The following is an 18,188-nucleotide window of genomic DNA, read 5'->3' on the forward strand; positions in this document are numbered from 1 at the left end:
CTTATACTCTACGTGACCTTTCTCCCACCCTACTTCATCACACTCTGTCACCATATCCTTCTATTCCTTTCTCCAGCTTTCCGTTAAATATATCATAGCCATTCATCTCAGCCACTCCCTGTGGTAGTGAGTTCCACATTCTCACCACTCTCTGGGCAAAGGAATTTCTCCTAAATTTCCAATTGGATTTATTAATGACAATCTTATATTGATAGCCTCACGTTTTGGACTGTGGAAACATCTTCTCCACATCAACCCTATCAAACCACTTCTCTAATAGGTTACCTCTCAGCCTTCTCTTTTCTAGGGAAAAGAGCTCCAAGTGTTCAGTCTTTCCCGATCAGTATAATCTCTCAGTTCCAGTATCATCTTTGTGAATCTTTGTGCACCTTCTTCTGTGCCTCCATATCTTTTTTATAATATGGAGACCACAACTAGATTAAAGCCCCAGCTCTCTCAGCATTAACCTGCAGAGTGTACTGAGGGTGCCTGAGTAACAGAGGAGGGGGACCACCATGGAATACAATATTCTCAGCAGGGATAATGCCTGACCTGCACATCTGAAGGAGACCTTGCTGCTTTTCAATAGGATCCTTGACATCTGCAATTTAAAATCACAGTTGGTCATATTGAGCAGGAATGAACTGACTAAGACTCATCCCTCACTATCTCCATAATCTCCTCCAGCCCCACAACCCTCCAAGATCTCTGCACTCTTCCAATTCTGGCCTCTTGCGCATCCTTGATTTCCATCGTCCCACCATTGCCTGGGTGCTAAGCTCTGGAATCCCCTCCTTAAACCTCTCCACTTCATTGTCCTCCTTTAAGACACTCCTTTAAAGCCTACTTCTTTGATCAAGCTTTTTTTCCATCTAATATCTTCTCATGCGGACTTTTTTAAAAATTCACTCATGGGATGTGTGTTTTGCTGGCAAGGCCAGAATTAATTTCAGTCACTAATTGGCCTTGAGAAGATGTTGGTGAGCTGCCTTTTTGAGTCTGAGCAACTGAGTGGCTTGCTAGACCATTTCAGAGGGGCAGTCAAGAGTCAACCACCTTGCTGTAGGTCTGGAGTCACATGTAGGCCAGACCAGGTAAGGATGGCAGATTTTTTCCCCTAAAGGACATTAATGAACCAGATGGATTTTTAGCCACAATTTGGTAGTTTCATTGCTGATGAGCTTTTTCTTTAATTCCACATTTATTTAATTAATAGAATTTAACTTCTCCGGCTGCCATGCTGGGATTTGAACTCATTTCTCTGGATCATTAGTCTAGGCCTTTGTATTCCAGTCCAGCAACATAACCACGATAATATAAAAGCAAAATACTGCGGATGCTGGAAATCTGAAACAAAAACAAAAATTGCTGGAAGAACTCAGCAGGCCTGACAGCATCTGTGGAGAGAAAGACAGAGTTAACGTTTTGAGTCCGTATGACTCTTCTTCAGAACTAATGAGAAGTAAAAATGTGGTGAAATATATACTGTTTAAGGGGGTGGGACAGATGAAGCTGGATAGAAGGCCAGCGATAGGTGGAGGCAAAGGAGAGATTGCGAAAGACGTCATAAACAAAAGGTCAAAGGGGTGTTGATGGTGGTGATACTGGCTAAAGGAGGTGCTAATGGTGACATTAAGAGTAGAAAGCAGGATGAGCGAGTGACGGATGGCCCTAGTGGAGGTGGGGGGAGGGGACGGTGTGGGAGAAAAGATCGAAATAGTCTAAAAGGCAGGGATAAAACAATGAATGGAAATAAATAAAAAAATAATAATAATAGACATAGGTGGGGGAAAAAATATATTTATAAAAAATTTAAAAATAAATATTTGAAAAAAGGGGGATCAAAAAGGGATGAGGATGGAGAGTTCATGGTCTGACGTTTTTGAACTCAATGTTAAGTCCGGAAGGCTGTAAAGTGCCTTCATAACCACCATGCTACTGTATACCCTGCACACCGGCCCCCATACCTGTTGCTGTCAGATTTTGTGTCTGATTATTCCTCCTGTTTAATGCCTTGGGACGTTAAAGATACTATATAAATGCAAGTTGTTGTGGTTGTTACAGGGGTAAAGGTGCAAGGTCACTATGTGGTTGCCGGTGCCCAGAAGATCTCACACAATGTCTCGTACCCAAGCATCCTGGAGGACAACAGGATTGTGTACCGGCTATACCTGACCCAAAAGAAATTGCCAGACATAGAGGAGATTGTCATTGATGGACCCACGGGCGACACCATTGAAATACAGGTGGGGGTGAGAGAAAAGAAAATCATTCACCAATGACTGCTCCCAAACACGTTTCCAATGCAATTTTTGGCAAAAGAATAATTAGACAGTACATAGCCGAACTAGTCAGTGCTGCATTTATAGGGATCGCTGCACTGTCAGAATGTCAGTACTGAGGGAGCACCGCACTGTCGAAAGGTCAGTGCTGAGCAAGTGTCACACTGCCAGAGGGTCAGTACTGAGGGAGCGCTGCACTGTCAGAGGGTCAGTACTGAGGGAGTGCTGCACTGCCAGAGGGTCAGTACTGAGGGAGTGCTGCACTGCCAGAGGGTCAGTACTGAGGGAGTGCTGCACTGTCAGAGTGTCGGTACTGAGGGAGTGCTGCACTGTCAGAGGGTCGGTACTGAGGGAGTGCTGCACTGCCAGAGGGTCAGTACTGAGGGAGTGCTGCACTGTCAGAGTGTCAGTACTGAGGGAGTGCTGCACTGTCGGGGGGTCAGTACTGAGGGAGCGCTGCACTGTCGGAGGGTTAGTACTGAGGGAGTGTCGCACTGTCAGAGGGTCAGTACTGAGGAAGTGCCGCACTGTCAAAGGGTCAGTACTGAGGGAGCGCTGCACTGTTAGAGGGTCAGTACTGAGGGAGTGCTGCACTGTCGGAAGGTCAATACTGAGGGAGTGCCGCACCATCGGAGCATCAGTACTAAGCGGGTGCTGCACTGTCAGAGGGTCAGTACTGAGGGAGTGCTGCACTGTCAGAGGGTCAGTACTGAGGGAGTGCCGCACTGTCGGAGGGTCAGTACTGAGGGAGCGCCGCACTGTCGGAGGGTCAGTACTGAGGGAGTGCTGCACTGTCAGAGGGTCAGTACTGAGGGAGCGCCGCACTGTCGGAGGGTCAGTACTGAGGGAGCGCCGCACTGTCGGAGGGTCAGTACTGAGGGAGTGCCGCACTGTCAAAGGGTCAGTATTGAGGGAGCACTGGACTGTTGGAAGTGGCATCTTCAAGTTTTCAAATCCCAAGCAATGACGTTTTAATGCACCAGGGACCAGGGGCATTCCTGGGCACCCCAAGTATTTGTAAAATTACCCCCATTGTTTTTTTCCTTGTAATCCCAGGTGTATCGGAAATACGGGAAGCAGTATGGAGATATTGTAAATCCCAATATCACTTACAGCCTGTATGTTCCAAAGCAAGAAAATTCATACATTTGGCTCCAAGTTAATGAATCTTGTTCAGCAAGCTGCGGGGAAGGTGAGGAATCCCATTAACCTTGTTTCCATGATTTTATGCAGTAGCCACATCAATTATTATTGTTTAATCAGCATTATAAGGGCCATTCAATATGTAACTGTATGGAGTCACTGTTCATTTACTGTGTACGTTACTGTATTCACTGACTATTCAGCAAGATACAGGTTATTCACTGTGTAACTCTATGGAACCATTGATTATGCAGGGTAAGGATTCTAATCTGTGCAACTGTCCACTTGCTGCTCTGTAGAGCTGCATGACTGAGGATACTGTTTATGAAGTGTTTTGTACTTTTGCAGGAACTGTGAGGATCCATTATGAATGTATTGAACGCAGCACAGAGGAAAGGGTAAAACTGCAGCACTGTTTACAGTCAGCAAGGCCTGCTGCTAGGCTGGAGCCTTGTAACATTGCACCATGCCCTCCAGGGTAAGGCCACTTGGCAAAATCGCCCACAGCAAAACAGGTTTTCAATCCGTTTTTTCCCCCATTCCTCACACACACTGACTCTCACTGGGGTACGGGTCCCACACACACTGACTCTCACTGGGGTACGGGTCCCACACACACTGACTCTCACTGGGTTACGGGCCCCACACACACTGACTCTCACTGGGGTACGGGTCCCACACACACTGACTCTCACTGGGGTACGGGTCCCACACACACTGACTCTCACTGGGGTACGGGCCCCACACACACTGACTCTCACTGGGGTACGGGTCCCACACACACTGACTCTCACTGGGGTACGGGTCCCACACACACTGACTCTCACTGGGGTACGGGTCCCACACACACTGACTCTCACTGGGGTACGGGTCCCACACACACTGACTCTCACTGGGGTACGGGTCCCACACACACTGACTCTCACTGGGGTACGGGTCCCACACACACTGACTCTCACTGGGGTACGGGTCCCACACACACTGACTCTCACTGGGGTACGGGTCCCACACACACTGACTCTCACTGGGGTGTGGGCTTCACACACACTGACTCTCACTGGGGTACGGGTCCCACACACACTGACTCTCACTGGGGTACGGGTCCCACACACACTGACTCTCACTGGGGTACGGACTTCACACACACTTACTGTATCTCCAGTACCCCACCAAATTGGGCATTCTCCAATGTGATGCCAGACAGTGATATCAGCAGGATGTTTAAGCATGTGGCTGGGACTCTAAGCTCAATAGTGTCCTCAGCTGATGTCCAGACAGAACAGGAATTTTGACAGGTCTTTCCCCTTCCTAATCCAGTAATATTCGCACTCTGGCTGCTGTCCTGCTGAGATCAGTTAACTGAGTGTGACCCTGGGTCTTCCTGGTCTCCGTCTCTTAGTGCCACAATCGGAGGTGCATTTACGAATTGAACCATCAGGAATACTCCAGAACATTAACGTGCCTGATTTAAAGTGGAGAAACATAATGATTTAAGGACCTCATCCTTTTCATTGAATAAAACAGTCAGTTTTCATCATAGTCACACAGCACAGGAGGAGGCCACTCGGCTCATCTTGTCTATGCTGACTTTCAAAGGGCTCTTGTCCCGCTCTCCTGCTCTTCCTCCATATCTCTGCTAATTTTCCCCTTCAATTATTTATCTAGTTCCCCTTTTGAAAGTTCCTATTGAATCTGCTTCCACCGCCCTTTCAGGCAGCGCCTTCCAGATCACAACGACTCACTGTGTTAAAAAAATTCTCATCTCCCCTCTGGTTCTTTTGCCGATTGCTTCCACTTTTGTGTCCCTCTGATTACTGACCCTCCTGCCACTGGAAACAGTTTCTCCTTATTTATTCTGTCAAAACCCTTCATACGCTCTATTAAATCTCCTCTTAACCCTGTGTCACAAACCTGAAATGTTAACTCTGTTTTTCTCTCCACACATGCTGCCTGACCTGCTGAGTATTTCCAATACCTTCTGTTTTAATTTCTGTTTCACCCTTTCTGCCAACTCGGGTGTGCTGTGTGGCCCCTGAACTTTCTAATTAGTAATGAATCCCTTAGACAGACAAACCCAATGTACAGGCCTGTGACTTTTCCTTGTTCTCACCCCATGTCTGTGTAGGTGGGAGTTGGGTGAGTTTGGTGAGTGCAGTGTCTCCTGTGGTGGAGGTCAGCGAGAAAGGGACATTCATTGCCTGAAGCAAGAGGCACTCGAGAGGCAACAGACATCTGATATGGACTGTGCTGATCTTCCCAGACCTGAGTCAGTGGAAATGTGTAATAGCCAACCTTGCCCTGCCAGGTATGTGGTTCACACTGGGAGTGAGGAGCATCAGAAATGAGGAACTTTGGGAGTGAGGTGCCTTGTGATTCATAAATCTCTCATGAAGAAGAATGTACCAGTTTCATCTCCGTGCCCTGATCCTGGCCCAGGTACAGTTTGATTCCTGGACCTGCTGCTGGGCACAGTGTCAGATGGACTGGGAGCAGCGTGTTAGTCACAGGCAGTGTGATGGGAAAGCTATGGCAACTGGAGGTATTCAGGCAGAATAACGTAGCATCACCTGCAGGTCAGGAATGAGCTGGAGGTGTTTTACTGCACACGTGACACTGATAGGTTTGAGGAAGTTGTGCTGGAGGACGAATGTCGACCCCTGGAGGAGTTGCATGGGGCGGAACATTGTTTCTTTGACCCTTGTTCCCCCCTCCCCCAGGTATCAACACAATTTCTCATTTATTTGTATGTCTGTAGTGAAGCAAGCTGAAGAAGGGCAGTGAAGAGGGAACTCTACTCTGTACCTAACCCCGTCCTGTACCTGTCCTGGGAGTGTTTGATGGGGACAGTGTAGGGGGAGCTTTACTCTGTACCTAACCCCGTCCTGTACCTGTCCTGGGAGTGTTTGATGGGGACAATGTGGAGGGAGCTTTACTCTGTATCTAACCCCGTGCTGTACCTGTCCTGGGAGTGTTTGATGGGGACAGTGTAGGGGGAGCTTTACTCTGTATCTAACCCCATGCTGTACCTGTCCTGGGAATGTTTGATGGGGACAGTGTAGAGGGAGCTTTACTCTGTATCTAACCCCGTGCTGTGCCTGTCCTGGGAGTGTTTGATGGGGACAGTGTAGAGGGAGCTTTACTCTGTATCTAACCCCGTGCTGTACCTGTCCTGGGAGTGTTTGATGGGGACAGTGTAGAGGGAGCTTTACTCTGTTTCTAACCCCATGCTGTACCTGTCCTGGGAGTGTTTAATGGGGACAGTGTAGAGGGAGTTTTACTCTGTATCTAACCCCGTGCTGTATCTGTCCTGGGAGTGTTTGACGGGGACAGTGTAGAGGGAGCTTTACTCTGTATCTAACCCAGTGCTGTACCTGTCCTGGGAGTGTTTGATGGGGACAGTGTCGAGGGAGCTTTACTCTGTATTTAACCCAGTGCTGTACCTGTCCTGGGAGTGTTTGACGGGGACAGTGTAGTGGGAGCTTTACTCTGTATCTAACCCCGTGCTGTACCTGTCCTGGGAGTCTGGGAGTGTTTGATGGGGACAGTGTCGAGGGAGCTTTACTCTGTATTTAACCCAGTGCTGTACCTGTCCTGGGAGTGTTTGATGGGGACAGTGTAGTGGGAGCTTTACTCTGTATCTAACCCCGTGCTGTACCTGTCCTGGGAGTCTGGGAGTGTTTGATGGGGACAGTGTAGAGGGAGCTTTACTCTGTATCTAACCCCATGCTGTACCTGCCCTGGGAGTGTTTAGTGGGACAGCGTAGAGGGAGCTTTACTCTGTATCTAGCCCCGTGCTGTACCTGTCCTGGGAGTGTTTGATGGGGACAGTGTAGAGGAAACTTTACTCTGTATCTAGCCCCGTGCTGTACCTGTCCTGGGAGTGTTTGATGGGGACAGTGTAGAGGAAGCTTTACTCTGTATCTAGCCCCGTGCTGTACCTGTCCTGGGAGTGTTTGACGGGACAGTGGAGAGTCATTGGGTTCAGATCAGGAGTGGGAACCTTGGCTGAATTTCCCCTCCCTCTCCTAGGCTGTTGAAGTTCAGTACCACAGCCAGCCGTGTCCCTACCCGGGCCTCCAGGGGACTCTGGCTTCACTGTTTTGTATAGCAGCCTGTCCAGAGAAGCTATCAGGCAGTTCAATACACCTGCTCAGCCCTGTTTTTCCCATCTATTGATTTCAGGTGGACAGTTTCAGAGTGGGGCATCTGTTCCACTTCCTGTGGAGCTGGAGTTGCCGAGAGGTCAGTTACCTGTGTCCAGTTCGTTAACGGGACAGACTTAGATGTGAATGTGACACTGTGTCCAACAGCAGCGCAGCCCCTGGGGGTCACACCATGTAACGTGGGCATCTGTCCCTCCCAACTGGGCCAGACGCCCTGGTCAGAGGTAAATGATTTCTTCAAGCCCATCAGATCTTAATTTTAGTCTGTGCAATTGTTTTTGTATGTGTACACGAGCCTGAGAGTGTGTTAGTATGTGTATGTGTGTGTGCATGAGCCTGAAAGTGTGTTAGTGTGTTAGGGTGTGTGTGTGTGCACGAGTGCATGTGTGTGTCCTACGAAGTGTCTGTTGTGTGGCCCTCAGTTTCAATCTTTTACCTTGTATGTTTTGTAAAGAGTGATTATTATATGCCTGTTCAGGGAAATAAAGGACAAGTGTATGCAGTCCCTTACTCAATTATACCAGCTACCTTGAATTACATTTACACTAAAGTAGAAAAATATGGAACAGAGTCTCACACTAGCTGTTCAAATAGCGATGTCAGCCTGGCTCTATTGGTAGCATTCAGATTGCTAATCCAAATGATAGTGGGTTCAAATCTCATTCCAGAAAATAAATCAAGGCTGACGTGGTACTGAAGTACTGAGGGAGTGCTACACTGTCAGAGGGTCAGTGCTGCACTGTCAGAGGCTCAGTACTGAGGGAGCGCTGCAGTGTCAGAGGGTCAGTGCTGAGGGAGCACCGCAGTGTCAGAGGGTCAGTACTGAGGGAGCACTGCAGTGCCAGAGAGTCAGTACTGAGGGAGCACCGCACTGTCAGAGAGTCAGTACTGAGGGAGTGCTGCACTGTCGGAGGGTCAGTACTGAGGGAGCACCGCACTGTTGGAGGGTCAGTACTGAGGGAGTGCTGCACTGTCGGAGGGGCTGTACCTGGTGAGTTCAGCACTGTTGGGGCTGCTGTCTTTTAAAGAGTCTCCCCTCTAACATTCAAGTAAATGAAAAAATCCCCCTGCACTTTTGTGAAAAGAGCAGGAGAGCTCTCAAGTGCACTCCTTCAACCAACTCCACCCACAAACAGTTGAATACATCTTATTGATGTCATTAAGATAAAAGCAAAAGACTGCGGATGCTGGAAATCCAAAACAAAAATAAAAATACCTGGAAAATCTCAGCAGGTCTGAAAGCATCTGCGGAGAGGAACACGGTTAACGTTTCGAGTCCGTATGAGTCATACGGACTTGAAACGTTAACTGTGTTCCTCTACGCAGATGCTGTCAGACCTGTTGAGTTTTTCCAGGTATTTTTATTTTTGTTATTGATGTCATTGTTGTTCATGGTTGTTAAATGGATTCAAGCTGTGAAGGTTTGTTCACAGGTTTATTCACAGGACACAGCATTATCGATCTCTGCCTCCTAATTATCCACCCAGTGTCCCAACTGATTCATTATATTCTTTTGAGTATAGCAATTAACAAATCGACAGCTCCTTAAAGGGGCACTGTAGCTAAAAGCAAAAATTTCAATGGAAACTTATCAAAGGAAGTTGTGGCTGTGGTTGTTGGAGATGAATCATCTCAGCTCCAGGACATCACTGCAGGAGTTCCTCAGGGTAGTTTCCTTGACCCAATCATATTCAGCTGCTTCATCAATGATCTTCCTTCCATCATAAGGTCAGAAGTGGGGATGTTCAGTGATGATTCCACAATGTTCAGCGTTATTCACGACTCCTCAGATACTGAGCAAATGAAGTAAGACCTGGACAATATTCAGGCTTGGGCTGACAAGTGGCAGGTAACATTTGTGCCACACAAGTGCCAGGCAATGACCATCTCCAACTAGAGAGAATCCAACCATCGCCCCATGGTGTTCAATGGCATTACCATCACTGAATCCCCCACTATCAACATCCTGGGGGTTACCATTGACCAGAAACTGAACTGGACTAGCCATATAAATACTGTGGCTACAAGAGCAGGTCAGAGGCTGGGAATCCCGCAACAGGTAACTCACCTCCTGACTCCCCAAAGCCTGTCCACCATCTACAAGGCACAAGTCAGGAGTGTGATGGAATACTCTCCACTTGCCTGGATGAGTGCAGCTCTCAGAACATTGAAGAAGCTGGACACCGTTCAGGACAAAGCAGCCCGCTAGATTAGCACCCCATCCACAATCATTCAATCTCTGTACCAACAACGCACAGTAGCAACAGTGTGTACCATCTACAAGATGGGCAACAGGAACTCAACAAGGCTCCTTAGACAGCACCTTCCAAACCCATGACCACTACCATCTAGAAAGGCAGGGGCAGCAGGCACATGGGAACACCACCACCTGGAAGTTCCCCTCCAAACTGCTCACCACCCTGACTTGGAAATATATCGCCGTTCCTTTACTGTCGCTGGATCAAAATCTTGGAACTCCCTCCTTAACAGCACTGTGGGTGTACCCACACCACATGGACTGCAGTGGTTCAAGAGGCAGCTCACCACCACCTTCTCAAGGGCAATTAGGGAATGGGCAATAAATGCTGGCCTATGAGTGAATAATAAAAAAAACTCCCTAGAGGAGAAAAGGTTAAGGGAAAATTCAATAGAAGCATTCAAATTAATGAAGGATTTTGATAGAGGAGGAATAAGGAGGAACTGTTTGCACTGACAGGACGATACAGAATTATGGTAACTGTAAAAAGAACCAGAGGGACATGAGGAGAATTTTTTTACACAGTGAGTTGTGAGTGGTTGTGATCTGGAATGCCCTGCCTGAAAGGGTGGTGGAAGCAGATTCATAATAACTTGGATAGATACTTGAAATAAAAAAAAAATACAGGCTGTGGGCAAAAAGCAGGAGAGTGGAACTTTTAAAGAGCTGGCATTGCCATGAGGAGCCAAATGTCTTCCTTCTGTGCTATATTTTTGTATATAAGATACGATATGTGAAGCATGTCTGTACATGTTTTTTTTCCTGCTGTTCCAGGTGTTCAAACAATTGGGGAAAGAGACTGGAAATGTCACGAATGCCTCAGCCATTTCAGACATCCCGAGTGAGAGGCGCACTTACCTCTGGGTTCCTATAATGGGGCATTGTTCTGTTACCTGTGGCAAAGGTGATGGTGTGACAATATTCATGCTGAAGTAACTGCTATTGCTTGATTCAAATAAACAGACATTGCAAGTGCCTCCCTGATCCCCAGCCACACCCACACCCTCTCCTCTCCTCTCTTGAAGGTGCTGACACACCAGGGGACACAGTTCCACTTGTCAAACTCTGATACCTCAATAACAATAGCACCTTACTGTAGATCACAGTATATAAGTCGATTCGCTGTTTAAGACTGCACCATTTTTCTGGCCCCAAAATTCATATATTCAGTGTACAAGTCGATTCCCCTTTTCAGCCACGACACGCTATACTCACATTAGTAGTCAGCCTCAATTTGTCACCCACAAATGGATGTTTTCCTTACTGGTACCTTATAACTGGGTGCAAGGCACCAAGCAGGTGATATGGGCAGTATTGCAAAGATATGCATGAGTTCAAGATATGCCCATACAGAGCAGATTCTGCGTGGTGAATGCCAAAGATGGCGACCACCCACACTCACGCCAGCAGTTCACTTTTATACTCAGCTGTTGACCCCTATTTTTGGAAGAGATTTTCAAGGCTTCGATTGTTGACTCATATGCCAACATCTACGGTACATCACAGCAAGCCCAATCCCACATGCACACACTTACTGCAGGAGTCACTCAATAGTAATCAGGATGGAAGCTGGAGCACTAACCCAGGGACACACAGGTCAGTCAGCTAATTCAGTACGTACAGACCTCATCTGTGTACCTCAGTCCTTCACCAAACATTCAGCCTAACAACAGAGCTACAAGAGGGAACTCTTCTTCTTTATTTTGGATTCCAGACTCCTCTTCTGGGTTTTGTAAGTTGTTAATCTATTCTGCAGCCTTCAGGTCAAGATGATAGGACCAATTACAAATTAGATCTCTGTTGCTGCCAGCCTATATCATGGTGGGTAATCCAGAACCACTATACTACTCCACCCTCTGTGAACCATAAATAATCATGAAGCCAACTGGTTCACTATTGTCTGTTAGGGAAGGAAACCTGCCATCCCTTACCCTGTCTGGCCTACACCAGGTTCCCTGCCATGCCATTGACTCCAGGCGGCATGCCATTGGCTCCATGCGCCTTGCCATTGGCTCCATGCGCCTTGCCATTGGCTCCATGCGCCTTGCCATTGGCTCCATGCGCCTTGCCATTGGCTCCATGCGCCTTGCCATTGGCTCCATGCGCCTTGCCATTGGCTCCATGCGCCTTGCCATTGGCTCCATGCGCCTTGCCATTGGCTCCATGCGCCTTGCCATTGGCTCCATGCGCCTTGCCATTGACTCCATGCGCCATGCCATTGACTCCATGCGCCATGCCATTGACTCCATGCGCCATGCCATTGACTCCATGCGCCATGCCATTGACTCCATGCGCCTTGCCATTGACTCAATGCACCTTCTGGAAGAACTGCAGCCGTCATTTTCGCAGGCAATCACAGTCAATGTTTCCTGCCTTTCAGTCTGGCCCTAATCAGAGAATAAATAAAACTTCCTAATCCTTTTCCCTCTCCCCCTGCTGCTTCAAGAAGTATTATTTTGGATTTATTTCTTGACCGCAGTAAGCCCTTTCACAAGAGCACTGGTCAGAACTCATCTGCAGTAACTGCCTTGGGCACCAAACTGCAGGAAGGATATATTGACCTTAGTGAGTGCAGTGCAAAGACACTAGAGTGATATCAGGGCTAAAAAAGTTATATATTATAAGGTCAGGTTGCTTAGACTAGTCTTGTATTTCCTCATGTATAGAAGATTAAGGGGTAATCTAATCCAGTTGTTTAAGATTATTGAAAGAGTTGATAGGGCAGATTGAGAGAAATTATTTCTTCTAGTGGGGGGTAGGTGTAGCAGCAGCAGGGGAGTCCAGAACCTTAAAATTAGAACCAGACTGTCCAGGAAGCAATTTTTCACACAAAGGGGAGTGGAAATCTGAAACTGTCTACCGCCCCCTAAAAGCTGTTGAGGCTGAGGGTCAATTGAAAATTTCAAAACTGAAATTGATGGATTTTTGTTGAGTAAACGGATAAGGGTCACAGAACCAAGACAGTTAAATGAAATTAAGATTACAGATCATCCATGATCTAACTAAACTGCCGAACCGGCTCGAGGGGCTGAATGGCCTCCTTGTCTTACTATGTTTACTTCCACAAGATCCCCTCTGTGATGTCTCTGAGGCTGAATAGCTTGGTCTTGTCTTTCAGCTCATCCCTCCCAATAAGGCACAGGTTCCGCCCCTCACCAAGAGGAAAAGATTTGTACAAATTGTGGCTTGCAAGGTTAGAGGCCTTTTGAACTGAATTGGAGTTATACTAACAACTGTTATCTGTCTACAGGAGTAGTAGATGTCAGGTACATGTGCACTGATCCTGAGACCAGGGAGGAAGTGCAGCAGGAACTTTGCCATCAGACCTTCCAGACTCACATGAGCTACATGCGGTGCACCAGGAAAGCCTGTCCCTCCCAGTAAGTCTTAGTATGGCATCACCAAGTGAACTGTTACTCTGGTCAAACTCCCCACTTCCACCACAGCTTAAGTACTCGGCCCACATACACCAAAGGAGACTTAAATCAGCTCAGTGCAGAAGTCAGGCACCCTCTGCAAAATGGTATCCCATTGAATAGTCAACATCAAATACTCCCAGGGCAGGTACAACAGGGGGTTAGATACAGAATAAAGCTCTCTCTATGGTGTCCCCATCAAACACTCCCAGGACAGGTACAACATGGGGTTAGATACAGAGTAAAGCTCTCTCTATGGTGTCCCCATCAAACACTCCCAGGACAGGTACAGCACGGGGTTAGATACAGAGTAAAGCTCCCTCTACACTTAAACACTTCCAGGAAATAGAAAGATTGATATCAGTAAAATTGATTATAAATTTGTCAGATTGCTGTAAAAACCCAACTGGTTCACCAAACTTCCTGCAAGGAAGGAAATATGCGATCCTCACCTGATCTGGGTTTAATTTCACCAAGGCTTCTTCGACAGCACCTTTCAAACCCACGACCACTATCTTCTTGAAGGACAAGGGCAGCATGGGAACACCACCACCTGGAAATTCCCCTCCAAGCCACTCACCATCCTGATTTGGAAATATATCGGCCGTTCTTTCACTGTCGCTGGGTCAGAATCCTGGAACTCCCTCCCTAACAGCACTGTGGGTGTACCTACACCACATGGACTGCAGCAGTTCAAGAAGGCAGCTCACCACCACCTTCTCAAGGGCAATTAGGGATGGGCAATAAATACTGGCCTTACCAGCGATGCCCATACCCTGAGAAAGTTTGAATGTGTTAAACATACGCTGACCCATTGCAGCAGTAGTAATAGTGGATAGTAATCAGGGACAGAGACTGTGGCACATTCAATAACCCAGCAAAACTGAGGTTAAATATTACAATTGTTGTAATTCTGTCATTTACCTTTTGGAAGGTGGGAAGTCCATGGGTTTGGTCCGTGCAATGCGAGCTGTGGGGGTGGAGTACGTAAGCGGGAGGTGTACTGCATGAAGAAAGAGAGAAGTGTGACCCAAAGGCTCCCTCCTTCAGCATGTGAGATCGCTCTGAGGCCAGTTTCAACAGAGATCTGTAACGCTGACCCCTGTCCTGTGAGGTAAGTACTTTTCATCAATGGAAACGTGTCCTTGTGCCTTGCCTCCAAATCAGCATCAAATTCCCCAGCTCAGTATCAATCTCACCCACCCCAAACCCCGACTCACCCACCCCAAACCCCGACTCACCCACCCCAAACCCCGACTCACCCACCCACCCCAAACCCCGACTCACTCACCCACCCCAAACCCCGACTCACTCACATCACCTGCCCCCCGACTCACCCATCCCAATCCGTGACCCACTCAGCCACCCCAATCCCCGACTCACTCACATCACCTGCACCCCCCCGACTCACCCATCCAAATCCGTAACCCACTCAGCCACCCCAATCCCCGACTCACTCACATCACCTGCACCCCCCCAACTCACCCATCCCAATCCGTGACCCACTCAGCCACCCCAATCCCCGACTCACTCACATCACCTGCACCCCCCCGACTCACCCATCCCAATCCGTGACCCACTCAGCCACCCCAATCCCCGACTCACTCACATCACCTGCACCCCCCCGACTCACCCATCCCAATCCGTGACCCACTCAGCCACCCCAATCCCCCGACTCACTCACCCATCCCAGCCCCTGAAACCTTACCCAACATGGAATTCCCCTGACCCAGCACCAAACTCATCAACTCCTCTATCCACAACCAGATTCACCAACACGCAATCACCTAGCTCAGTGCCAACTCACCCAATCTAGCGCCAACTACTTTTTGAACTCGCCATGAGCACGATGCTGACCTTCCAGTTGCTTGCCATTTTAATTCATCACCTTGCTCTCATGCTCACATTTCTGTCCTCAGCCTGTGGCAGTGTTCCAGTGAAGCCCAACACAAACTGGAAGAACAGCTCCTCATCTTCCAGTTAGGCACTTTACAACCTTCTGGACTCAACATTGAGTCCAACGACTTCACATCATGAACTCTGTCCTCCATTTTGATGTTTTTTTTTGTCAAGTGCCAGTCTGTATCTTGTTTTCATGTTTTGGCTTTCATTCAGAGTTGTCCTTTATTCTGCCATTAACACCTATTCTGGAGTTCCGAAGAAGAGTCATGTTGGACTCAACATGCGAATTAGGAGCAGGAGTAGGCCACTCGGCCCCTCATTCCTGCTCCGCCATTCAATAAGATCATGGCTGATTTGACTTTAACCTCAACTTCACATTCTTGCCTACCCCCAATAACCTTTCACCCCCTTGCATATCAAGAATCTATCTACCTCTGCCTTAAAGATTTGGAGGAAGAGAATTCCAAAATCTCACAACCCTTTGCGAGAAAATTCTTTTCCTCATCTCTGTCTTAAATGGGCGACTCCTTATTTTTAGATAGTGGCCCCTAGTTCTAGATCCTCCCACAACAAGCAACATCCTTTTCACATCCACCCTGTCAAGTTCCCTCAGGATCTTATATGTTTCAATCAAGTTGGCCTTACTCTTCTGAACTCCAGCAGATATAATTCTAGCCTGCCCAGCCTTTCCTCATAAGATGACCCTCCTATTCCAGTTACTAATCTAGTAAACATTCTCTGAGCTGCTTCTAACGTATTTATATGTTTGCTTAAATAAGGAGACCCGTACTGTACAAAGTACTCCAGATGTGGTCTCACCAATGCCCTGTATAACTGAAGCACAACATACCTACTCTTGTATGTGATTCCGTTTGCATTAAACAATAATATTCTATTAGCTTTCCTAATTACTTGCTGCACCTGCGTACTAACCTTATGTGATTCACGTACTAGGACACCCAGATTCCCCTGCATCTCAGAGCTGTGCAACCTCTCACCGTTTAGATAATATGCCTTTTTTATTTGTCCTGCCAAAAATGGACAACCTCACATTTTCCCACATCATAGTCCATTTGCCAGGTCTTTGCCCACTCACCTAACCTGTCGATATCACTTTGTAGCCTCCTATGTCCTCTTCGCAACTTACTTTCCTACCTATCTTTGTACCATCAACAAATTTAGCAACCACACTATTGATCCATTCATCCAAATTATTTATATAATATGTAAAAAGTTGACGTCGCACCACTGATTCCTGTAGCACACCACTCATCACATCCCGTCAACCAGAAAATGACCCATTTATGCCTACCCTCTTTTACCTGTTTGCTAGCCAATCTGCTATCCATGCCAATATGTTACTCCCTACACCATGAGCTTTTATTTTCCACAATAACCTTTGATGTGGATCCTTATCAAATGCCTTCTGAAAATCTAAGTACAGTACATCAACCAGTTCGCCTTTACCTGCAGCACGTTACTTCTTTAAAGAACTCCAAAAAATTTCCCTTTCACAAAACACTGCTGACTCTGCCTGATTACCTTAATTTTTTCCAAGTGCCCTGCTATAACATCTTTAATAATAGCTTCCAACATGTTCCCTATGATAGTCGTTAAGCTACCTGGTCTATAGTTTCCTGCTTTCTGTCTCCCTCCCTTTTGGAATAAAGGAGTTATATTAGCTATTTTCCAATCTCTTAGAACCTTCCCCAAATCAAGGGAATTCTTGAAAATTAAAACCAATGCATCAACTATTTCACTAGCCACTTCTTCAAGATCCTAGGATGAAGGCAATCAGGACCCTGGGATTTGTCAACCCACAGTTCCAGCAATTTGCTAAGTACCACTTCTCTGGTGATTATAATTTTCGAGTTCCTCCTTCTCTTTCAATTCCTGATTTATAGCTATTTCTGGGATGTTACTTGTATCCTCGATCATGAAGGCTGAGGCTAAATACCTATTCAATTCATCTTCCATCTCTTTATTTTCCATTATTAACTCCCCAGACTCACTTTCTGTAGGACCAATGCTCACTTTGTTAACTCTTCTTTTTAAAACATCTATAGAAACTCTTATTTTCGTCTTTATATTTCTATCTAGCTTTCTCTCATGCTCTAATTTTCCCCTCCTTATTAATCTTTTAGTCATTGTTTGCTGTTTATTATACTCTGTCCAATCTTCTGACCTGCCATCCATCTATATGCTTTTGCTTTAAGTTTGATACTATCTTTAATTTTTTTAGTTAACAATGGATGGTGGTTCCTCTCCTTGGAATTTCGCTTTCTTGTTGGGATGTATCTATTCTGTGTATTCTGAAATATCCCCTTAAATGTCTGCCACTGCATCTCTATTGACCTACCCCTTAACCTAAATTGCCAGTTCACTTTCGCTAGCTCTGCTTTCATGCCCTTGTAATTGCCCTTATTTAAGTTTAAAATACTAGTCTTAGACCCATTCTTCTCTCCCTCAAAATGAATGTAAAATTCAATCATGTTATGATCACTGCTACCTTGGGATGCCTTCACTATGGGGCTATCAATTAATCGTATCTCATGGCAGAATACCAGGTCTAGTATAGTCTGCTCTCTGGTTGGCTCCAGAATGTGCTGTTCCAAGAAACTATTCTGAAAACAATCTATGAACTCTTCACCTAGGCTACCTTTGCCCATCTGATTGTCCCAGTCTATATTTTGATTAAAATCCGTCATTATAATCGCCATACCTTTCTGACAAACTCCCACTATTTCTTCTTTGATCCCTGTTCTACCATGTGATTACTGCTAGGGGGACTGTGTACCACTTCCACAAGCGATTTCTTACCTTTATCATTCCTGATCTCTATCCAAACTTCTCTATATCCTGGTTTCCTAAACTTAGGTTGTCCTCCTCTATTGTGTTAATGTCTCTATTGTCTTAATTGTCTTTAATTAACAGAGCCACCCATGATCTTTTCCTGATTTCCTGTCCTTCCTACAGTCACATACCCTTCAATATTCATGTCCCAATCCATACCCTCCTGCAGCCA

The 18,188-nt window shown here is 46.6% G+C and overlaps 1 protein-coding gene across 2 annotated transcripts in view; it reads left to right on the plus strand.

Annotated features, from left to right (window-relative positions):
- adamts13 (ADAM metallopeptidase with thrombospondin type 1 motif, 13) overlaps positions 1 to 18,188 on the plus strand; it is a 75,108-nt gene that overhangs the window by 37,268 nt on the left and 19,652 nt on the right. For both annotated transcript variants that reach the window (XM_078550224.1, XM_078550225.1), the window contains exons 18-25: positions 2,065 to 2,246; positions 3,339 to 3,474; positions 3,774 to 3,903; positions 5,551 to 5,730; positions 7,608 to 7,812; positions 10,620 to 10,749; positions 13,096 to 13,225; positions 14,196 to 14,375. In XM_078550224.1, the coding sequence (XP_078406350.1) occupies positions 2,065 to 2,246; positions 3,339 to 3,474; positions 3,774 to 3,903; positions 5,551 to 5,730; positions 7,608 to 7,812; positions 10,620 to 10,749; positions 13,096 to 13,225; positions 14,196 to 14,375 (1,273 nt within the window). The remainder of the gene's footprint in view (positions 1 to 2,064; positions 2,247 to 3,338; positions 3,475 to 3,773; positions 3,904 to 5,550; positions 5,731 to 7,607; positions 7,813 to 10,619; positions 10,750 to 13,095; positions 13,226 to 14,195; positions 14,376 to 18,188) is intronic.

Source organism: Cetorhinus maximus, chromosome 10, assembly GCF_964194155.1.
Source record: "Cetorhinus maximus chromosome 10, sCetMax3.hap1.1, whole genome shotgun sequence".
Classification (NCBI taxonomy): Eukaryota; Metazoa; Chordata; class Chondrichthyes; order Lamniformes; family Cetorhinidae; genus Cetorhinus; species Cetorhinus maximus.